This window comes from Vulpes vulpes, chromosome 7 (genome assembly GCF_048418805.1).
Source record: "Vulpes vulpes isolate BD-2025 chromosome 7, VulVul3, whole genome shotgun sequence".
Taxonomy (NCBI): domain Eukaryota; kingdom Metazoa; phylum Chordata; class Mammalia; order Carnivora; family Canidae; genus Vulpes; species Vulpes vulpes.
Genome location: NC_132786.1, coordinates 37991607 through 38015868, shown reverse-complemented (window position 1 = coordinate 38015868; position 24262 = coordinate 37991607). Strand labels below are relative to the sequence as shown.

Here is a 24262-nt window from a genome sequence, read left to right as displayed (position 1 = left end):
GGCTCTCTGCAGGTAGCCTGCTTCTTCCTCTGCCTATGTCTCTGCCTCTCTCTATGTGTCTCTCATGAATAAATAAATCTTTAAAAAATTTTATTATTGCTTACATTTTAAGTTTCAGATTTGTTGAAGCCCTATCTTCTGTGATTAGTTCTAGGAAATGGAACTGCATCTGCAGCTTTATATTTATAGTAAAGTGATTTAGAAGAAGCTACGGGATCAGGAGGAGGACTAAAAACCTTAAGAGAATGAATTCCTATCATAAACTGGGTACCTACGAACATGTCCTTTTAAGGACCTGTGTAATCAGACACCTGGAACTCAAAGGTTTGTTGCATCTCTGGGGAATGTAGCCTAACATCTGTAAAGGCCTTTTATGCCGACTGATCATCATGATGACTGAATTCAAGTTGGCAGCCAAAACTCTAGATGACAAACTATCATTTTTGTCAGACAAGCCTGAGACTCCATTTTTGACAAGCTTTAGATTCCTTCTTTGTACTGTTCTCCCTTTTATGTCTAAAGATGAAGAAGCGATGACCCTGTTGGACTCCGCTCCTTTTTTTTTTTTTTAATTTATTTATTTATGATAGTCACACAGAGAGAGAGAGAGAGAGGCAGAGACACAGGCAGAGGGAGAAGCAGGCTCCATGCACCGGGAGCCCGATGTGGGATTCAATCCCGGGCCTCCAGGATCGCGCCCTGGGCCAAAGGCAGGCACCAAACCGCTGCGCCACCCAGGGATCCCCCCTTTTTTTTTTTTTTTTAATTTATGCTCCTTTTTTTAAATTGAGGTGAAATTCATGATACAAAATTAACCATTTTATCCGCTAGATTGTTTATCTTAAATAATACATATGAAAGGTTTGTCAATACTACAAAATAAGTTATTTTAATAAACACTATACAGCATCCCGTCATGAGGTATTATGCTCATTTATTTATTTTTAAAGATTTTATTTATTTATGAGAGACAGAGAGAGAGGCAGAGACACAGGCAGAGGGAGAAGCAGGCTCCCTGTGGGGAGCCCAATGCAGAACTCGATCCCGGAACACCGGGATCACGCCCTGAGCCCTGATCACGCCCAACCACTAAACCACCCAGGTGTCCTGGTATCATATTTATTCTTTTCCAATTCATGTTATATATGATGCTACAGCATCAGACACCCTCTGGAGAAGGTGCTCTATATGAACTACATTGGACTTCTAGGCTCATCCTAATGAGGGTAGTAGCAGGCCTATCCATCTGATTCCTTTTCTACTGCTGTCTCACTCTACTCTTCTAGAGGGCAGTTACTCCAGGCTTCAGGCTGTTCTAGAAAACAAGAGGCAATTACCAACTGATCTTCAAAAATGCAAAAGCGCTTTGAAGTCATTAGAGCCCTATGAAAATATTAGGTAAGTGTCCTGCATGTATCATCAGAACAGAAGAAATAAATGACATATAATATATGGGAACAAAATATTACAATCTCAGGCTACTATGCCCAGATAGTATTTTTAAATAATGAGGTAGCACCAATTAACAGATTTTCTACCATAACTGGTTTAAACTACATAAAACCACCTTATAAGTGATTTACATAATTCATGTATCATAATTGCATGACTCCAATTAGAACATATTCCAAAATCAGGGATCCCTGGGTGGCGCAGCGGTTTAGCGCCTGCCTTTGGCCCAGGGCACGATCCTGGAGACCCAGGATCGAATCCCACGTCGGGCTCCCGGTGCATGGAGCCTGTTTCTCCCTCTGCCTGTGTCTCTGCCTCTCTCTCTCTCTCTCTCTCTCTCTGTGTGACTATCATAAATAAATAAAAATTAAAAAAAAAAAAAAAAAAGAACATATTCCAAAATCAAAGACCAAAAGGAAAGAAAATAATTGAGGAAAAGTGTCCCACAGAAAAAAGAAACTTTCCTATGATAAAACACCCCCCCCACACACACACACCCCCAAACACACACCCAAACCCAAACCCCACCTACTTATACTAGGGAAGAGATTATAAAAAACCCTTCTGCCATTATACTCAGGTATGTGTCACTGATGAGATTAGGAACATTTGCTTACCTGTTACCAAAAAAAAAAAGTTTAAAATGAAATCTCAGTAACAAAAGGCTCTAAATTTAGGATTATAACATGTTTTGAAAGCACATTTAAATGGAGAGTTAAAACAATTTGCCAGTATAAGCAAGATGCAGCTTTTGGAAATAAGAGTTTCCATTTCTTCCTCTTTTGTCACAGGTAAAGGACAAGTTCATTCAGTGTGCCCTGTACCACAGATGCTAGGAGTGAAAATCACCACAGTTAAGAGAATCCATGAGATAAAAAAAAAAAATAAAAAAAATAAAAATAAAAATAAATAAAATAAAAAAAATTAAAATAAAATAAAATAAATAAAAAAATAATAAAATAAAATAAACCAGAAAAAAAAAAAAAAAAGAGAGAATCCATGAGGCTACAGAATTAAATGGGAATACTTATTAAGATTCCATCCAGTAAATTAAATTGAGAAAAAGCAATCCCGGACAGATTGACCAGTCCTAATTAATGGACCTAGATATAATCTCGCTCACTCACTCTAAGCTAATAAATCAATACATTTCTTTATCAAATATGTAAAAGGAGAATGAAAGGAAGAAGAAATAAAAATTCTACCTTTTTGGGTACACATCCAACATTCACCTAGGGGGGAAAAAAAGAACAAATTTTAAGAATATTAAACTCAAATCATCACATAAACCTTTAAGAAATGAACCCCAAGCATCAACCCAGGAGATTTCCTTAAGTTCTAAGTCACAATCTACAGGTACTTTCTTTTTTCTATTCCAGAGTTGTTAAAGATATGTTCTTTTTTTTAATTTTTTAAAATGTATTTATTCATGAGAGACAGGGGGCAGAGACACAGGCAGAGGCAGCCACAAAGGCTGCCCAAGATATGTTCTTTTTCTTACATGATGAGGCAGAAAATTTTATTCATCAGCATCTTCCCAAGAAAAATAGTCACTGAGAAAAAGAGAGAAATTAATTCCATGTCCATGGCACTATGCAGGGCAGGGTTGGTATAGGTCAGAGAGAGAAACAGCAGCAAGAAGAGGACCCACCAGCTGAATAAGGGCAATTGAAACATCTGAGCAGCTAATCTAGCGGATTTCTGGGAAACTTATTCTGGTATATGCTGGGCAAAACCCTCAGAATGCCCCTTTGGAAAAATCTCTAGCAGAAATCTACATTCATTTTCAGGACCAAAGGACAATGAAGAATCAAGCAGTAAGGTTCATCTATGCTATTATATACGTATATACGTGTATGTATGTATTTATGTATGTATATACATCTGTATATGTGTGTGTGAGTGTCCATACACACACACACATACATGCTGAGGGGATCCCTGGGTGGCTTAGAGGTTTAGCGCCTGCCTCCAGACCAGGTCCTGGAGACCTGGGATCGAGTCCCACATTGGGCTCCCCACAGGGCGCCTGCTTGTCCCTCTGCCTTTGTCTCTACCTCTCTCTCTGTGTGTCTCATGAATAAAAAAAAAAAAAATCTTTAAATAAGTAAACAAATGAATGAATAAATGCTGATATATATCCATGTTTATATACTTGATAGAGACAGACCACAAATTTGATCCTTAGCCTTCTAGCTGCCAAAACACAAAGGAAAACAAACAGTTGTTAAGATTTCACAAAAAAACTAGCCAATTGTTTAAGAAAACTATTCATACCCCTCAGACTAAAGGCAAATTCTTCTCATCAGTCCCTGTAAACAAGCCGTGATATATATTTACACACAAATTTTTGTTTACATCTGTTTATTTCCTTTTGATTGCATGCTAAAATTTATAACATGGAAAAAAAGCATAAGATTAAGAGTGTAAGAGTAAGATTAATTGTAATATAGACCATAATATTGTATATAATTATGTACTGTGATAAATATCATTACATTGAAAATCACATTATAATATATAAATGTATCAAAGTAACATGCTGTATACCTTAAACTTCCACAAATGTTACACATTAAATGAATTCAATTTTTTTAAAGGTTTTATTTATTTATTCATGAGAGACCCAGAGAGAGAGAGAGAGAGGCAGAGACACAGGCAGAAGGCGAAACAGGCTCCATGCAGGGAGCCCAATGGTGGGACTCGATCCCGGGACTCCAGGATCAGGCCCTGGGCCAAAGGCAGGCGCTAAACCGCTGAGCCACCCAGGGATCCCACGTTAAATGAATTCAATAAAAAAATAAAGAGTAAAAGTGATTTTTAAAAAAAGATTTTACAAAAAAAAAAAAAGATTTTACTTATTTATTAGAGAAAAAGAAAACGAGAGACAGAGCACAAACACAGGGAACAGCAAGCAGAGGCAGGAAAGAAGCAGACTCCCGGATGAGCAAGGAGCCCGATGTAGGGCTCGATCCCCAGGACTCATGACCTGAGCCAAAGGCAGACGGTTAATTGACTGAGCCACCTAGGGTCCTCAGTAAAACTGATTAAAACTGCCCCAAAGATGAGGAAATTTGTACTCAGCTAAATGGTTACACACTGGGTATATCTTAGCAGAGGAGCTGGTTGCAGAAGGAAAACTAGACTCTCACACTTTTGTTTGTTTTTTAAGATTTTATTTATTCATAAGACACACACACAGAGAGAGAGGCAGAGACACAGGCAGAGGGAGAAGCAGGCTCCATGCAGGGAGCCTGATGTGGGAGTCGATCCTGGTCTTCAGGATCAGGCCCCAGGGTTAAGGCGATACTAAACCGCTGGGCCCCTGGGCTTCCCTACTCTTTTGAAGGGCAAATTAGAGACCCCCTCAGCTCTGGAAACTTATCATATAATATGTATTGCAGATACCCTTTAATCTTAAAATATTGCCTAGGAGGCATTGGTGACATATTGGGAATTACAATGAAGTTATAAGACTTTTAAAATTCTTTTAGAGAGAAAGAGCACAGCGAGAACAGGAGGGGGTGGGGAGCAGATGGAGAGGAAGAGAATCTTAAGCAGGCTCCATACCCAGCACAGAGCCTGACATGGAGCTCGATCTCACAAACCTGAGATCAAGATCCAAGCCGAAATCAAAAGTCCAGGTGCCCCTGAAGTTATGAGATTTAAATGAGGTCTCAACTGTATATCCTTAAAAAAGTCAGTTATGTTCACTCATACCTATTGGCATGGAGTAAAGACTAAATATTTAAATACTGGTGTCTTCTGGGCATAATTTATACTAGGTGCTTGCAGATCTGCTGATCATGACCCTGAGGAATTAGGTTGGCTCCCTAGAAGTACTTTTTTTTTTTTAAGATTGTATTTATTTGACAGAGAGAGAGAGAGCACAAGCAGGTGGAGGGTGAGACGCAGACTCCCCGTTGAGCAGGAAGCCAGATGCTGGGCTCAATCCCAGGATCCCAGGACCATGATCCGAGCTGAAGGCAGACACCCAACCAACTGAGCCACCCAGGAACCCCACAAGCCTATCTCTCACAGAATATTTTCTGGGCATCCTGTGGTCTGAACTATATACGCACTTGACAAGGGACTTTATATGAAGTGCTAGAGTAAAAATCCTGCCCAAATCTCATTAAGATCTCGAATATTTGAAAAAGAAGGTCTTATGAACAGTCACCTGCTATTCCTTTAGTTGTTCCACATGCTGCTTGCTAGCAGCATACCTACCTGCAATTTCATTATAATCCTATTATATTGCACTCAGGAATTATAAAGGAGTGAGAGTTATGTTTCCATACAATTTCAAGCTATCAGTCATTTGGAGGTTTTTCTCCTAGAAAGAGACAGGTCATTGTGGACTTGGATCTTTTATGAGCTCTTGCTATAGTGAGGTTTCAGAAGGCAATAGAAGTGGGAACTCACTGGATTGAGAGGGTGCAGAATTCAAGCCTCATAAAATACAGGAATCACACCTACAATACAAGCAGGCTATTCAGAAAGTACTTTATATTAGCAAGTAGAATAATTTATGGCTTTCTCCCTATACTGCCCTGCCATCTGTCTAAGCAGAGGACATGCTATTTCTCAACTCCAAAGTATCTGAGTTACGGGAATAGATGGAATGAGCCAATTCTAAGAAAGGAGGAGGACAGGTGCTTCCCATGCGGTAGAAGAGAGGAAGCCAGCTGAATCCCAGCCCATTGTGAGAAAGATTTTATCATCAGACTTGCCTTTTCCAGTTCATTTGGCAGGCAGAGTGCTTCCTGGTTCTGTCTATCCACATCTCTACACTCTGCAGTTCAAAGCTTACATTCACTAAGAGGCTTCAATGATGACAGACTCCAAAACTAATTTCTCCAAAAGCAGAGATGATTTCAACACACGAAATAAATACACTGTATTTGTCCTATAGTCAACCGTCTCCGGCTTCCCAGGAACCTCTAAAAGCAATTTAAATTATCTTAAAGTACTAACTGTTCTGAACCACTCTCAGGCATCGTCAATTTATTCTTCATGTACATTTGACGATATCTATAAGTTACTTAAGGCAATTAAAAAAAAACAAACAACAAAAAAAAAACTTTGGGACATGCTTTTACTTCTAAGGGCCAAGATGGCCTGACTTTCATTGGTGCCAAATGTTATGACTAACTTTGGTTTACTTTTTAGAAGTTTCTGCCTTTTTTGCCTTCTAAAACATTTTAACTTGCAACCATTCATTCATTCAGAAATATTGATCAAGGGGATCCCTGGGTGGCTCAGCGGTTTAGCGCCTGCCTTTGGCCCAGGGCGCGATCTTGCAGTCCTGGGATCGAGTCCCACATTGGGCTCCTGGCATGAAGCCTGCTTCTCCCTCCTCCTGTGTCTCTGCCTCTCTCTCTCTCTCTGCCTCTCTCTCTCTCTCTCTCTCTATCATAAATAAATAAAATAAATCTTAAAAAAAAAAAAAGAAGTATTGATCAAGCATTCATTCACTTGTGTCAGGCATTATGTAAAACAAAGCCCTCAATAGGTATAGTTAGTCCCTGTTCTCATGGAACCTACAGTTCCAAACAGAGTCTCAGCCTATCCAAGATGTTAACTCAAGGGGCAGCAGCAGCAGAATCACTCCAATCCCTAAAATTTCATGGTGTTTTTTTCCTTAATATTTGTTTATTTTAGAGAGAGCGAGAGAGAGAGAGAGAGAGAGAACAAGTGGGAGAGGGAGAGAGAATCTCAAGCAGACTCCATGCTGAGCCTGGAGCCTGGAGCCTGACCTGGGACTCAATCTTATGACTCTGAGATCATGACCTGAGCGAAAATCAAGACGGGCCCACGGGAAGGGAGCTAGAAGCGGCGGGTGGTTGGCCTGAGGGTGACGGTGACGAGCCTCCACTGCCCGTCTCAGGTGGCCTTCGCACACACACACACACACACACACACACACACACACACACACACCCCGCCACCCTCAGTTAGCCTCTCCTGACCCCTGCAAGGAAGGCCCGGGCCAGCCTCAGCTCCAAAGGGCCAGCGCGGACGCCATCGACTGCCTGGGCCTCCCAAGAATCAGATGCTTAACCAACTGTGCCATCCAGGAGCCCCCATTCCCTACAATTTCGAAGCCTTGGGCTAGAAATCTGAGGGAGAGGATAATTGTGACCTTTTTGGGCCAAGGAGACCACAGTATACTTTGGGTCTGTGATTGGGGCTATAATGGAAAAGAAACCCATGACCTTGAAATATAACTCGCCCTGAGGTGCCTAGGTGGGTCAGTTGTTTAAGTGGCTGACTTGATTTTAGTTCAAATCATGATCTTGGGGTCCTGGGATAAAGACTTGTGTTTGGCTCCCCACTCAGCATGGAGTCGGTTTTTCTCCCTCTCTCTCTGCTTGCTCTCAAATAATCTTAGAGAGAGAGAGATTGAGAGGAGATACAACTCGCCCTATTTTGGCAGTTCCTATTAATAGGCCTCCAGGGCTTTCCACTGGTTTTACAAGCCTAGTTACATTTCGGCACAACACAACTGATGGCCAGTTGTGAGGATGAAAACAGCTTTTAGTTATCAAACGAGCTGAGGAAGCCAGGGGTGGAAAGCTCTGTACGGTCATGTTCAACCTTATTCCTCTCTAGCTGACAAGTACCTTAGGTCATCAGAAAGAACACAAGCATAGAGTCAGACAGACATGAGTTTGAATCCCAACTTTCCCTCCCATTTACTGGCTGTTGGTGGGTAAGTTTCTAAATCTCTGAGCTCAGTTTCTTAAATCCATAAAATGGGAATGGTAATATATAATAGAGGTTTTGAGAAGATGAGAGATAATGCAAATAAAGCACTTCTTTTCTCATTTATAATAGATCTGACGATGAGATTGACTCCCCTGAATTATTTCTGCACTCCGCTAGATCCCCAAGGTCACAAAGGGCTTACTGAAAAGAGAGGAGATAAACGTCCCTCGTGGCTGGCTCCCCTCAGGAATGAATCAACTGATGGCATTAAGCTTGCCTCCCAGGCTGGCACACCACGATGATGGGTTCTAAGGACACTGACTCTCCAAGGGCACACACAGCCAATAAGACCTGAAACAACACTCGCCACCTGGCAAATTTCCCTGCAGAGCCCTCATTCCCTAGAGGGGCATTAACTAACAATAAGCCTTAGAGACAAGTTTCTCAAACTCCTGAGTACACCCAATGCCAGAGACACTCTGGTAGCTTTGTCTCCTTTGCAATCTGACAGTCCGTCTCTAAGAACTCCCTGTCCCGACCTGGTTGGTGTTCAGAATCCTGTTCCATCGGCCTGCCAGCATCTGCTCACAGTAAAGACAGGGGCCTCTCCCATCAGGGACAGAACGTGTGAAGAGTCCGATGATACATGTGGCAGCATTCAGGCACTTTACCATTTTTATAGGCTGGGCCCTCTCATCTTCAGTTCAGCCGAAATTAAGTAAAAACTTCCCATTGCCCATGTTGGTGGTAAAACAAGGGTTTGTTCCATTGACAGCTGCACCTGTCAAGAATGCCACCTGTGCTTAACCGTAAACTTCCTTTTGGTTACCCCTTCTGTCTCCTGTCACAGACTTGTCTTCAGATTCCTGTTTTGCATCCTACCATCTAGTTCAAGATGGATATGGGGAAGGAACACAGAGTGTCTGATGAACCAGTCATCATTCACTACCAAAACCCTATCAATTCATCAACTCATTCTTTCAGCAACTCTATACTGAATACCCACTTAATGCATGACTGACTGTCCTAGGAGTTGGAATAAGTAGGCAAGCAGAACAAAGATCTCTGTCTTTGTCAAGTTTCATCAGCTTCACACCAACAGTGACTAAAGGCCCTTGGCCTGTACAACCCTGATGCCAACTCCAAAGTGTGTAAAATTTTCCAGGCCATCAAGCAATTAACTCAATTCTTTTTATTTTTTTTTTTAAGATTTTATTTATTTATTCATGAGACACACAGAGAGAGGCAGAGACACAGGCAGAGGGAAAAGCAGGCTCCCTGCAAGGAGCCTGAGGCAGGACTTGATCCCAGGACCCCGGGATCACGACCTGAGCCACCCAGGTGCCCCAGTTAACTCAGTTCTGACATTATCTACCTGGAGATAGCATCAGCTCCCACAGATTGAGGGTTTGGTCCTTCAAGCCTGCTGGCTGCCCCTACTTCACATGTTAATCCACAAGTCCAGCTGTCACCTGTGCTTCAGAGTAACATCTGGCCTCACATCTTCTACTCCCCCACCAAAAGAAAAAGATCTAGGATCCTATATCCTAATTTAGTATCTAATGTTGTAATAACTAATGAATAAATGGTTATTAATTATAAGGTCTTTAGTCTTTCCGCAAAATTCCTTCAATCCCACTCTATAAGAAATAGTCTGCTATGACTTGTTCAAAGTGCCTCTTATTTTTTTTAAAGATTTATTTATTCGTGAAAGACACGGTGGGGGCGGGAAGGGGGGGAGAGCCAGACACAGGCAGAGGGAGAAGCAGGCTCCATGCAGGGAGCCTGACGTGGGACTCAATCCCATGTCTCCAGGATCAGGCCCTGGGCTGAAGGCAGTGCTAAACCGCTGAGCCCAAAGTGCCTCTTAGAAATAGGACCTCTGACAGATTCAGAAGCAGCCTTTCTTTTCTGGCTCTGAAGATTTAGTAGGTTCTAAGGCAGATAGCAAAGTAATATCATACTAATCCTAGTGCAAAAAATGAAACAATCAACAGTGTAGATCAAAAGACCAATTTCAACATTAGGATTTGCCTACTTCAACTAACCCCACCCTTTCGATCACTCCTTTATTTGGCGCTTACGAATATAGGTGTGCCACACTTTATGAAACTCTAAACCCACAAAACAAATTAGGGTAACTTTCTGTTTCTGAGGGCTACCTGTCAATACTGACGGTGTATTGGGGTACCTGGGTGGGTGGCTCAGTTGGTTAAGCATCTGCCTTTGGCTCAGGTCATGATCCCAGGGTCCTAGGATGGAGCCCCACATCAGGCTTCCTGCTCAGTGGAGAGCCTGCTTCTCCCTCTGCCCTTCCCTGACTGGTTATGCGTGTGCACACTCTCTCCCTTAAAGAAGTAAAATCTTAAAAAACAAAACAAAACAAAACAAAACAAAAACCTGAAGGTGTGTGATCTCCTTTATGCAAATGTACATTTAAAAATGCACATTCAACTTAGGACATTATACTAAAATGAGGGAAATAAGTCAAATATTACATGATTCCACTTACATGAGATACCTAAAATGGTCAAATTCAGGGATGCCAGGGTGGTTCAGTGGTTGAGCATCTGCCTTCAGCTCAGGGCATGATCCCGGGATTCTGGGATTGAGTCCCGCATCAGGTTCCCTGCATGGAGCCTGCTTCTCCCTCTGCCTATGTCTCTGCCTCTCTGCCTCTCTCTCTCTCTCATGAATAAATAAATCAAATCTTAAAAAAAAAAAAAAAAGATGTCAAATTCAGGGTGCCTGGGTGGCTCAGTCCATTGAGCGTCTGGCCTTCTGTTCAGGTCATGATCCCGGAGTCCCAGCATCAAGCCCCACATCAGGCTCCCTGCTCAGTGGGGAGTCTGCTTCTCCCTCCATTCCCCCACCCCGACCCAGCTCATTTTCTCTCTCACTCTCTCTCAAAATCTTTTTTTTAAAGATTCTATTAATTTATTCATGAGAGACACACACACACAGAGGCAGAGACACAGGCAGAGGGAGAAGCAGGCTTCATGCAGGGAGCCCGATGTGGAACTCGATTCCGGGACTCCAGGATCAGGCCCCGGACTGAAGGTAGGCGCTAAACCACTGAGCCACTCAGGGATCCCTCTCAAATAAAATCTTATTTAAAATCTTTAAAAAAAAATCTTTAAAAATCTTTTAAAATCTTAAAAAAGAAAAATTCATAGAACCAAAGAATGGAATGGTGATTGCCAGGGTCTGGGCAGATGTGGGAGAGGAATGGGAAGTTATTAATCAACAGGCACAAAATTTCAGTGAAGCAAGATAAGTAAGTTCTAGGTATCCTGCTTTACCATATTGTACTGTAGTCAACAATACTGTATTATATGCTTAAAAATCTGTTAAGAGCATAGATTTCATGTTAAGTGTTCTAACCATTAAAATTTTTAAGAAGTATATTCAGTCTTATGTAGAGATACAGACATCATAATATCAAAGTACACACTATCACATCAAGTTAGGTTGATTTACATGTTGCTAAGTCATTGTTTTCAGCCTAGATAAATACAAACAACAGTCTACTGAGAAGCCTGTTTTTCAGACCTCTTTTAAAACCCCCGCCTTGGATGTCTGGGTGGCTCAGTGGTTGAGCGTCAGCCTTCGGCTCAGGGCGTGATCCAGGGATCTGGGATTGAATCCCATATCGGGCTCCTTGCAGGAGGCCTGCTTATCCCTCTGCCTGTGTCTCTACCTCAATCTCTGTGTCTCTCATGAATGAATGAATGAATGAATGAATGAGCCCCCACCCTTTCCTGCTGGCATCTCCATTGGCACTCCAATGGCAACACCATTCACAGTGACTTTTTTTTTTTTTTAAGATTTTATTTATTCATGAGAGACACACAGAGAGAGAGGTAGAGACACAGGCAGAGGGAGAAGCAGGCTCCATGCAGGGATCCCGACGTGGAATTTGATCCCGGGTCTCCAGGATCACAACCTGGGCTGAAGGCGGCACTAAACCACTGAGCTACCCGGGCTGCCCCATTCACAGTGACATTAATAATCAAGTCTTTACCAGGTACAAACTTCCAGTTATAAAATCAATAAGTCATGGGGATGTAATGTACAACATGGTGACTGGAGCTAATAATAACCATATTGCTTATTAGGAAGTTGCTAAGAGAGTAGATCTTAAAAGCTCTTGTCACAAGAAAAAAAGATATGTAACTATGTATGGCGACAAGCTTAACTAGACTTCTGCTGGTGATCATTCCACAGTATACCCAAATCATTATGCTGTACAGCAAAACTAATACAGTGTTAGATGTCAACTATACCTCAATTAAAAAGAAAAAGAAAAAAGAAAAAAGAAAAAAGAAAAAGAAAAAGAAAAAGAAAACTTTTGGCCGGGTAATTAACCCTTAGTACCAACTCTCATTGGTGAGAACTACACGGGTATACCACAAGAACCCGGTTACTCCTTATCACAAAATCAGCACACTCAGCAAGAACACTGGAACATGTGCTCCCACAGGCCCTGGGGCCTAGGGAGCAGTAAATCAGAAACAACTCCTCAAGCTGATTCCTCCTGCGTCTGCGTAGGCAGAAAACTGAACCGCAGAGACAAAGCTCCCAGAAGGCTCTCATTTACCTTGGCTGTGGGCAATCTTTGCATTTCTCTTTGGTCATGAGAGAAGTATTACATTTAACTTTTTGGAGATGCCAGAAACTAGATTTGAAGGTCATTTCCTTTATTTTTTCTGCCCTCAGAAATGACTTAATTGCAATATGCAAGAAGAGATCATTATCTTTACTGAATTCTAGGGAAAAGTAGATGATTTCCTTCAGTTTCCCACTTTTAGCATCTAACCTAATACCCTACAACTTTTTGCCTGATGGTGAAAAAATAAAGACCAATTTAAGGGTGGAATCAGGTTATTAGAGCTACACATGTCTCTTGACTTGGTTTATTCATTAGTTTAGTAGCAATTCTGGCCTCTGTTGCTTCTTTCACTTTGAACTAAAGATCAGGATATGCCACCCCAAACCGTGCTACTTTGGCATGCAGATCATCTTGAGCTAAAGATAATTAAGAGCAAAGGAGGACCTCTCTCCCTCCTGCTAAAAGCAGGGCATACATTTCCTTTTTTTTTTTTTAATTTTTTTTTTTTTGTTAACTTTTATTTATTTACGATAGTCACAGAGAGAGAGAGAGAGGCAGAGACATAGGCAGAGGGAGAAGCAGGCTCCATGCAGGGAGCCCGACGTGGGATTCGATCCCGGGTCTCCAGGATCGCGCCCTGGGCCAAAGGCAGGCGCTAAACCGCTGCGCCACCCAGGGATCCCAGGGCATACATTTCCCTTTGGGAAAGTATCCCTCATCCCTCTTCGGTGCCAGGATGAGGCGAACAACCTTTATCACCAAAGATGGAAAAATTAACACTGAGCTGAATCTATACAAAAAATCTTATTAAAGTGATCTTTATGGGGCACCAGTTGGGCATCTGCTTTCAGCTCAGGTCATGATCTCGGAGTCCTGGGATCAAGCTCTGAATCTGCTCCCTGCTCAGCAGGGAGTCTGGTTCTCCCTCTGCCCCCCCCCCCCCCCCCCCCCCCCCCCGCATGCCACTCTCTTGCTCTCTTTCTCTTTCGGGCTGTCGCTCTCTTTCTCAAATAAATAAAATCTTTTTAAAAAGTAACCTTTATCTTTCATATGTTCCCCTAATGTATTTACCTTCCCACAATTTACTGCTACTAGGAGCCCAAACCCCCCTTTCCTTTGTTAATCACTTCTCCACAATTTATCACTCTTTGTTCTATTGGTATTAAGCTTCCAGGCCAGAGTGCTCCTTTTGCCACCACCACCACCTCCCCTCTGTGATACTCTTGTGCATGTGAAATAAACTACATATCTGTCTACTGTTGGTCTAATTTGCAGGCTCCAGCTACTGAACCTAAAAGGGTAGAGGAAAAGTTTTTCCTCCCCTACAGAACACAATATGGGACAAAGTCATCTCATACCTGAATTTAACAGCTTAAAAAAATTATATCAAAAAAAAAAGAACTTGGGACTCCTGGGTGGCTCAGTGGTGAGCGGCTGCCTTCAGCTCAGGGTGTGATCCCAGGGTCCTGGGATTTAGTCCCACATGGGGCTCCCCATAGGGAGCCTGCTTCTCCCTCTGCCTATGTCTCTGCCTCTCTGTCTCTCTCATGAATAAATATAATCCTTAAAAAAATTCAGTTTTTTAAATGAAAATGATTTTTCTTAAAGATTTTATTTATTTGAGAGAGAGAGAACCGGCAGGGCGAAAGGCAGAGGGAGAGGGAGAAGCAGGCTCCTCACTGAGCAGGAAGCCCAACGCCAGGGGGAGGGGACCCCCAATCCCAGGACCCTGGGATCCTGACCTGAGCCAGAAGCAGATGCTTAACCAACTGTGCTATCCAAGTGCCCCAAAAGGTGAACTCTTAAGAACACAAAGATGCATCACTCATCTTGAAAATGTGTATCTTCTTGAAGGGGTCTACCCTATCAGATTGCAGAAGTTTACAAAAAAAGCCTCCTAGGAAGGAAGAGTCAGAAAATAAAGGCATACAGTCATACGGTGTAGAGACAGCCTTCAAGGGCATTCTCCACTAGCTGCTTCAGAAGCATAATAATGCAACCAGGAAATGAATGACTCTACAACCAAAGTCACTATCATCTGACCTGCACATTTATGCAGAATTTACCAGATTCGTCCCAATGCTTCATACTGTCCCTTCTTCCCATGAAGACCCTGCCACTGTGTCTGGCTCACATTACACCAAAACCAGAATGGAGCTCTTTTATAAAAATACATCTGCTTTGTCTCACACCTCACCTACTAAATCAGGAGCTATGTAGTGAAGACCTATGTGGTAGATCCTTAACTGTTTTTGGAGTAAATGCTGTCTGATTCCTCAGAAGGAAGTTAAGAAGGCCCCTCCCCTGAAGTAAAGAATAATGCTTAAACAGGTTCATCAAGTCACAGTTTACTCCATACTAATACACCAAAACTATAGTTTCTGATGGCCGGGCCCATCATTCCCTTAGGTTACAGTATGCTTTGTTTGTTTTCAACCATATTTTAGCTGACACTCACTCTGCTCCTCCGTAAAGTAAGGGTGCTAAACCAGAACAATGCTTCCCAAATTCCTACAAGGATCTGAGTCCAATCCTAAATGAAATGAAAATAACATGGTCCATGTAATGTTTCATAAAGCTAAAAGTATTGGGGCGCCTGGGTGGCTCAGTCAGTTAAGCATCTGCCTTTTTGGCTCCAGTCAAGATCCCACAGCAAGGAGTCTGCTTCTCCCTCTCCCTCTGCTTGTGACTTTTTTTTTTCTCTCTCGAAATCTTAAAAAAAAAAAAAAAAAAGTATTCAATTTCAAGAACTGTCCTTTACTTGAAATTATAAGCCTCCTACTTATTAAAACATCATTTTTTATTTTGAAAAAGACAGTAATAGGGAAACCTGGGTGGCTCAGGGGCTGAGAGTCTGCCTTCTGTTCAGGGTGAGATCCTGGAGTCCCAGGATCAAGTCCTGCATCAAGCTCCCTGAGGGGAGCCTGCTTCTCTCTGCCTGTGTCTCTGCCTGTCTCTCTCAAGAATAAATAAGATCCTTAAAAAAAATTTTTTTTAATAAAATAAATAGGGACGCCTGGGTGGCTCAGCGGTTGAGCCGTCTGCCTTTGACTCAGGGTGTGATCCTGCAGTCCTGAGACCGAATCCCACATCGGGCTCCCCACAGGGAGCCTGCTTCTCCCTCTGCCTGTGTCTCTGCTTGTCTCTCTGTCTCTCTCATGAATAAATAAAATCCTTAAAAAATAAAAATATAAATAAATAAGACAGTGATAGAAAAAAAATTTTTTTTAAGATTTTATTTGGGCAGCCCGGGTGGCTCAGGGGTTTAGCACCACCTTCAGCCCAGGGTGTGATCCTGGTCGAGTCCCACATCAGGCTCCCTGCATGGAGCCTGCTTCTCCCTCTGCCTGTGTCTCTGCTTCTGTGTGTGTGTGTGTGTGTGTGTATTCTCATGAATAAATAAATAAAATCTAAAAAAAAAAAGAGAGATTTTATTTATTCCTGAGAGACAGAGAGAGCGTGAGAGAGAGGCAGGGACACAGGCAGAGGGAGAAGCAGGCTCCACACAGGGAGCCGGAACTGGGACTCAATCTCGGGGTCTCCAGGCTCATGCCCTGGGCTAAAGGCAGTGCTAAATCCCTGAGCCACCCAAGCAGCCCAGAAAAAAATTTTTTTTTTAAGATTTTATTTATTTATTCATGAGAAACACAGGGAGAGAGAGGCAGAGACACAGGCAGAGGGAGAAGCAGGCTCTATGCAGGGAGCCTGATGTGGGACTTGATCCTGGGACTCCAGCATTACATCCTGGGCTGAAGGCATGTAACTGCTAAGCCACCCAGGCATCCCCTCCCAGAAAAAAAAAAAATTTTTTTCCAGAAAAAATTTTTAATAACCACTCCACTAGGGGCACCTGGGTGGCTCAGTGATTGAGTGCCTTTGGCTCTGGTCATGATCCCAGGGTCCTAGGATCAAGTCCCATATCAGGCTCCCATGGGGAGCCTGCTTCTCCCTCTGCCTGTGTCTCTCTCTGCCTCTCACAAATAAATAAAATCCTAAAAAAAAAAAAAAAAAAAAAAAAAAAAAAAAAGACGACTACTCTAAAAAAATTAAGTCAGCAAGCTTATGTTAGTGCTTCTATCTTCAAAAAAGACTGTAGTTGGGATCCCTGGGTGGCGCAGCGGTTTCGCGCCTGCCTTTGGCCCAGGGCGCGACCCTGGAGACCCGGGATTGAATCCCACGTCAGGCTCCCCGGTGCATGGAGCCTGCTTCTCCCTCTGCCTGTATCTCTGCCTCTCTCTCTCTCTGTATGACTATCATAAATTAAAAAAAAAAAAAAGACTGTAGTCACAGGATTATTGGCTCTCCAAAATCACTTCCAGCTCTATCACTCCATGAGTCTAAACTTTCACGGAGGAAGGTTTACAACAGACCAAAAAACAAAGCAAAACAAACAAACAAAAAAAAAAACCCCTAAAAACAAGAACTTGGTCTTTAAAAAAAAAAAGACTATTACAAAAATATTGCATGGAAAACTTAGAAACTACAGATAACAAGTAAGCTCCATAAGGACAGGGATTTGTTTGTTGCCATGATTCTAGCATCTAAAAAAGTACCTGAAAAAAAAAAAGTACCTGTATACCTGGCATAAGAATTAGTAAATGAGCAAACAAAAATAAAACAAAAACAAAACACTGGGCACCTGGTGGCTCAGTCAATTAAGCGTCTGCCTTCAGCTCGGGTTGCTGAAGACCCGAGACCTGAGACCTCAGGGTCCTGGGATCCAGCCCCATATTGGGATCCCTGCTCCGTGGGGAGTCTGCTTCTCCTTCTCCCTCTCTTTCTCTTTCTCCCTCTGCTCCTCCCCCTGGCTGTGCGCTCTCTCTCTCAAATAAATAAATTGCGCGCGGTTCCATAGTGTAGCAGTTAGCACGTCTGCGTTACGCACATAAGGTCCTGGGTTCGAGCCCCAGTGGAATCAAATAAACAAATTAATTATTTAAAAAAACAAAACAAAAACACAATCCCATTAACTACTGGAAGACTTTATTTATTTATTTTTTTTTTTTTTTTCTGGAAGACTTTAATTTGACTCTTCAATGTGAATTCACCCACATCAACTTAAAATATTCACCAAGGTCCAGAATCAAAATATTTTATTTAGGAAAAAAAATGGTCAAACTATCAATACTAAAGAAACTTCTATTTGATTTCCCCAAAGGACAGCTCTCAATAGTACTATCATAAAACCACTTTTATTGATGCACTCCTCCAACTCAAAACCCCTTCCACACAATTGACTTCATTTTTTTTTTAAGGTAAGCTCTATACCCAATGTGGGGCTTAAACTCACCACCCCAAGATCAAGAGTCACATGCTCTACGGACTGAGCCAGCCAAGCACCCCTAGAAACTTCATATTTTTAATACAACCAACCCATCAGCTCCCCCATCTTACTTCTATAAGAGACGCCCCTATTCCAAATACACAAATCCGATTACACAACATACTCTGCCTCTCTGCCTTTGCCTCTGACCCTACCCTATCAAAACATGGTATTCATTCCATTCAAGTTCAGAAGGATACTCTCTCCTTCACAGAAGCATCCATCCTGTGGTAACCAGGCAGAAAAGATGATTCCAACACTCTCAACTACTTTGTTTACTATTGCAGCAATTAACACAGACCATCTCACTTTGGAGCTGACGTCACATTTTGCTCCCACACCATATTGCAAATTCCCTGTGGGAGGGGATCTTTGCCTTATATATGTTTTTATCTACCCTTTTCTCTCTGCCAGCCTCAATCCAAGTACTTAGCACTTAGAATACAGGAAATGAGGACTCGAACAAATGAAATAATGTGTTTCAGAAGGCCTATGTTCCCTACACCAGCTTGGAAATCACTGGATATCATAAGTTTAATATTGCAACTAGTGATAGCCTAGATAACTGGAATTTTTTTTTTTTTAAGATTTTATTTATTTGAGAGAGAGAAATGGAGACAGTGGCAGAGATACCAAGAGAGAGGAAGAGCAGGGAGGCGGGAGAAGCAGGCTCCCCACTGCGCAGGGAGCCTGTGGGGCCAGATAGCAGAACTGCAAGATCATGACCTGAGCTGAAGGCAGATGCTCAATCAACTGAGCCACCCAGGTGCCCCAGATAATTGGAATTCTTAAATCTAAATTCTGGTCTTATTGATTGTAATATATTCTCTGATATTTAACACATACCTACATCCTTCCTTGTAATTCAACACCAAAAGCCAATTTGAAAAGAACCCCAAAGGAATGTCATAAAGATGTGAAATAGGGGATTTCCTCAAGATACCAATGCTCACAGGAAAACAAAAGTTGCTGTAGCAGAATGAAACAAGCAAGGCCACTGTATAAGGAAGCAGTAAATGGCAGGCTGTCCAAACCTGTCCTTCACTCGCTCTCAGAAGTAATTTACCTCTTAGTGAATTCATATTCCTAACAAGTACCTAAAAATGAGGCCAGCCCCTTCTCTTGATTAATATCAGTGGAACCAGACAATGATGATGGATGCCACAAACAGATTATGATATAATGTACGAGGTGGAAAACAGAAAAGAGGTACAGGGGCGCCTGGCTGGCTCAGTCAGTAGAGCATGTGACTCGATCTTGGGGTTATAAATTCGAGCCTCACGTTGGGTGTAGAGATTACTTAAAAAATAAAATCTGAAAAAAAAAAAGACAAAGAAAAGGAATACAAAGAAGTCATCAAGTGCTCTCACAAGCTGCCCAGGGGGACCCCTCAATCTGCTTTCTGCAGACACAAGAGTTCCAGTGGAGGTATGTACTAAAATGTCAAGGTGCAAGTTGATCATTACCAGGGATTTTTTCCTTTCCTCCATTCTATTCCCACTTTCATTTTGAATTTGAAAAATAAGTACTGGACAATGGAGTCAGCCCTTTCACAAACTGTCAATTCTGAGTTTGATTCATTACACGTATGATTATTGAGCAAGATATTTTGTTAAGATGATAAGAGGTGCACAAACACAGGAACCCATCCCTGCCCTTAAGGAGTTCCCAATTTGGTATAATTTAAACACCAAGTTTCCAAAATAATTTGGAGAACCCTTCCCAATTCCAGGTTAGTCTTGGACACAGAATTTTAATGTTAACAGCAAGTACCTCACCCAAGTCTTGTGATAGAAAAGGTCACACCGATAACATGGGAACAAAAAAATTTTTTTTTTTAATGATGGGGTTTCTTGGGGCAGCCTGGGTGGCTCAGCGGTTGAGTGCCGCCTTCAGCCCAGGGTATGATCCTGGAAACCCAGGATCGAGTCCCAGGTCAGGCTCCCTGCGTGGAGCCTGCTTCTCCCTCTGCCTGTGTCTCTGCCTCTCTCTCTGTGTGTGTGTCTTTCATGAATAAATAAATAAAAATATTTAAAAATAAATAAATGTGATGAGGTTTCTCAATCGTTAAGATTTACGACCCTCTTTTTTGGAAGCAGTTTTAAAACCCGCTCAAAAAAAGAAAAAGACTTAACAAAAAAGAAAGAAACAAACAAACGTCTGAGAATTCAGTAACTCTTACTCCGGAGTAACCTACAGTCCGTGATTATCAACGTTGGCTGCGATCAGAACCCCTGTGGAGCTTCTAAACCTCCCACAGCCCAGACTGCACTTCGGGCCAGTGAAATCAGAAGCCACGGGAGTGGAACCCACAGCAGAATTTTTCCAACTCCTCAGGTGCTCCGAATTCGCAAGGCAAGGGTGAGAACCACGACTGTAAAATCACTCTGCCCCTGAAACTGAGAGGATCAGGATTCGCATCTCTCGAGGGCATGTCCCCATTCCGCTCCCCAACACCCGGACCCCCGAGGCCGGCTGCAATTCTTCCGCGGGCAGTTCTGTTCCACGGATCTGGGGGTGCGATCAAGCGGGGGATTACGGTACGGGCAAGTTCTGTTAGATGCACCACCTACGGCTAAGGCTGCACCTGGGCTTAGCTCCGGGGGCCCCCACCAAGGAGCCGGGTCTCCTCTACCCCGGCCGGGAGCCCGCCCGCGAGCCCGCCCGCCGCCGCGGACGGACGGACCGCACTAGGCAGAGAGAAAGCCGGGCTGCGGGGCCCCGTACTCACGCATGTGCCGCCCAGCTTGTGGCTCTCCACCACGGCGGCCCGGGCGCCCAGCTCCGCCGCCCTGCGCGCGCTGGCCAGCCCGCCCGAGCCGCCGCCGATCACCAAGTAGTCGAACGAGGCCGCGGCGCCGGCGGCGGGCGGCGGGCGCTGCGGCTGCGGCTCCTGCCTGCAGGCCATGGCGCGGGAAAGCGCGCGGGTGGGCCGCGGCCGCGGGAAGCCGGGGAAGGCGCGCGCCGCCGGCCGCCAGCTCGGCCCCGCGCTCGCGCCCAGGGCCCGGGGCAGCAGGGCCATGCACGCGGAAGTGCGCGCAGGGGAGCGGCCCGCGGGCGGTCCGGGGAGGGGGTGCGCGGGCCCCGGGCGAGCGCAGCCTCACGGTGACTAAGCACCCGGCCGGGCGCGGGGGGAGGGGGCAGGGCCGGGGAGGGGCTCCCGGGCCGCGGCCCCGCGGGCGCCGAGGGGGACCCGCCCCCACCCCGCCCTCCGAGCGCCCGCCGGCCGGCCCTGCCCACGCCCAGCGGCGGCGCGGACTCCTCCGCCTTCACCCCGCACCTGGGACCTCGCGTCCCACCCGCATCAACCGGATGTAGGTTTCCGAAGGCCGCGGGGCGCGGGAGGGTGAAAGCCCTGCTTTGGTCTCCCCCCCGCCCCCCCGCCTTTTACTGAGCTGGCAGGCACCTTGGGAGTTGCCAGTGGCGCCAACGTCTGGATGAAGGGAGGTTTGCCCTTCATCCTTTTGGAAGATGATGTTTCTCAAAGTGTGATCCGCAGACTATACCCGGATTGCTGATTCCTGGGCCTTAATCCAGATCTCCTGAGTTAAATTGGACTCTCTGGGTGCCGAACCCCAGCAATCCATGCTTTAAACAATTCTCTAGCCTTCAGGTGACTGTAGAGCACATTTAGTCTGGGAAACATTTGGAATAAATGTTTCTGTGACCCCCAAGTTAAGCAGAAAGGTAGGGTAGAGATGGAGACCAAAGGCATTTTATTCCCAAACAATTGAGACGAGTGTTGTTTTATGTATGTATGAGATCACAGAGGAAGTGGGAGAAGCAAACTCCCCACTGAGCGGAGGAATTGGAAGGCCAGGGCTTAACCCACTGAGCCATCCAGGTGCACCTCGAGCGTCCTTTTCGAATATCTGGAACTGCCAACTGCATACACAACAGAAGAGTGAGCTTCGAATTTGTGTGATGATAGTCCACCCTTTGCAGGAAGATGACCCAGCCCATCACCCACAGGCTGAGAGCCCTCAACTGGAGGCCCAGGAATGAAAGTCCGTGTCCAGAGAAACTCACCCAGCACCTTGAGCAGAATGGGAATTAACTACACTCCAGTTAAAATGGCATCCATTTTCTTTCTTTCTTTCTTTCTTTCTTTCTTTCTTTCTTTCTTTCTTTCTTTCTTTCTTTCTTTCTTTCTTCTTTCTTTCTTTCTTTCTTTCTTTCTTTCTTTCTTTTTAAAAGATTTTATTTATTCATGAGACACAGAGAGTGACAGAGACATAGGCAGAGGGAGAAGTAGGCTCCATTGAAGAGTCTGATAGGGGACTTGATCCTAGGACCAGAGGATCACAACCTGAGCTAAAGACAGATGCTCGACCCCTGAGCCACCCAGGCACTCCTCCATTTTATTTTTTAAGGTTTTTAAAATCCTGCTTAAAAAGTAAGATAGGGGGGGATCCCTGGGTGGTGCAGCGGTTCGGCGCCTGCCTTTGGCCCAGGGCGTGATCCTGGAGGCCCGGGATAGAGTCCCACATCGGGCTCCCGGTGCATGGAGCCTGCTTCTCCCTCTGCCTGTGTCTCTGCCTCTCTCTCTCTCTCTCTGTGACTATCATAAATAAATAATAAAAAAAAAAATTAAAAAAAAAAAAGTAAGATAGGGGAAAAAAAAAAGTAAGATGGGGGAAGAAGGGAAAGTTCCTCCAGTACAAATCCATGTAATAAATGTAGAAGGAGCAACAGTTAGGAAATTCATCATTTTGCAACTATCATAGTGATGTGTGTCATTAAACATCAGTGAATATTAAAGCCACTTGGGTGAAAGTTTGACAGTCTTAGAATATGTCTCCACAGATTACTATTGATCACAAAGGGAGGAAAGCGACTTTACAGGGGTCCAGACACTGTCATACCCAAGTGATTGAAGTTGAATATTGTCACTAATGAGACAGTTGTCATAGTGTGCCCTGTGATGTGATGCAGTAAGAAGTATACCACTTACATAGTATTCCTGCTGGAAATCCCTAATCTGAATCTATTTTTTTTTAATGTTTTGTTTTTGTTTTTTTTTATGATAGTCACAGAGAGAGAGAGAGAGAGAGAGAGAGAGAGAGAGACAGGCAGAGACACAGACAGAGGGAGAAGCAGGCTCCATGCACCGGGAGCCCGACGCGGGATTCGATCCCTGGTCTCCAGGATCGCGCCCTGGGCCAAATGCAGGCGCCAAACCGCTGCGCCACCCAGGGATCCCTTTCATTATGTTTTAGATTCATCCCAAGTAACAGCTGAATTTTTATTATCTAATTCAGAGTCTCAGTATTTTTAGGGAAGTAAACATTTTCATCCATTCACATTTCTTAGGATTACTGATATAATTATGTTTACCTTTACCACATGAATTTATATTCCTTATTAACCATATATTCCATTATTAACTCCTCATGCCACAATTGGGTTGAAGTTTTCTCTAACATTTTGAAGCTATTCTCTGATTTAAAAGAATAAGAATTCTATTTATATGAGAGACACAGAGAGAGAGAGAGAGAGAGAGAGAGAGGCAGAAACACAGGCAGAGGGAGAAGCAGGCTCCATGCAGGGAGCCCGACACGGGACTCGATTCGGGTCTCCAGGATCACGCCCTGGACCGAAGGTGGCGCTAAACCGCTGAGCCACTGGGGCTGCCCCCTACTCTGAATCTAATCACGAGGTAAGGTTCCGAAAAACCCACACTGATGAGAATTTTACAAACAACTAGCCTTATTCTTTAAAAAAAAAATGTTAATGTCTTGGGGCACCTATGTTGCTCAGTCAGTTGAGTGTCCCCCCTCTTGGTTTCAGCTCAGGTCATGATCTCACGGGTCCTGGGATTGAGCCCCACTATGGGTTCCATGCTCCACTGGGGAGTCTGCTTAAAGATTCTCTACCTCTGCCCCCCCCCTTTCAAATAATAGTTTTTTTTAAATAATAGTTTTAAAAAGTAAAAAAAAAGAAAAAGAAAAAAAGCTAGCAATGTCTTGAAAATAAAGCAAGGCAAAGGATCTATTCCAGGTTAAAGAATATTGAAGAGGGGCTCCCTGGGTGGCTCAGCGGTTTAGCGCCTGCCTTCAGCCCGGGGCGTGATCCTGGAGACCCGGGATCGAGAGCCCCGTCGGGCTCCCTGCGTGGAGCCTGCTTCTGCTTCTCCCTCTGCCTGTGTCTCTGCCTCTCTCTCT

The 24262-nt window shown here is 43.9% G+C and overlaps 1 protein-coding gene across 1 annotated transcript in view; it reads right to left on the bottom strand.

Moving 5' to 3' along the window:
* GSR (glutathione-disulfide reductase) overlaps nucleotides 1-21215 on the bottom strand; it is a 48036-nt gene extending 26821 nt beyond the window's left edge. Inside the window, exons 1-2 of the mRNA XM_025993904.2 lie at nucleotides 20830-21215; nucleotides 2658-2684 (exon numbers count right to left, since the gene is read on the bottom strand). Of these exons, the coding sequence (XP_025849689.2) occupies nucleotides 2658-2684; nucleotides 20830-21120 (318 nt within the window). The 5' untranslated portion in view covers nucleotides 21121-21215. The remainder of the gene's footprint in view (nucleotides 1-2657; nucleotides 2685-20829) is intronic.
* Nucleotides 21216-24262: the final 3047 nt, after the last annotated feature.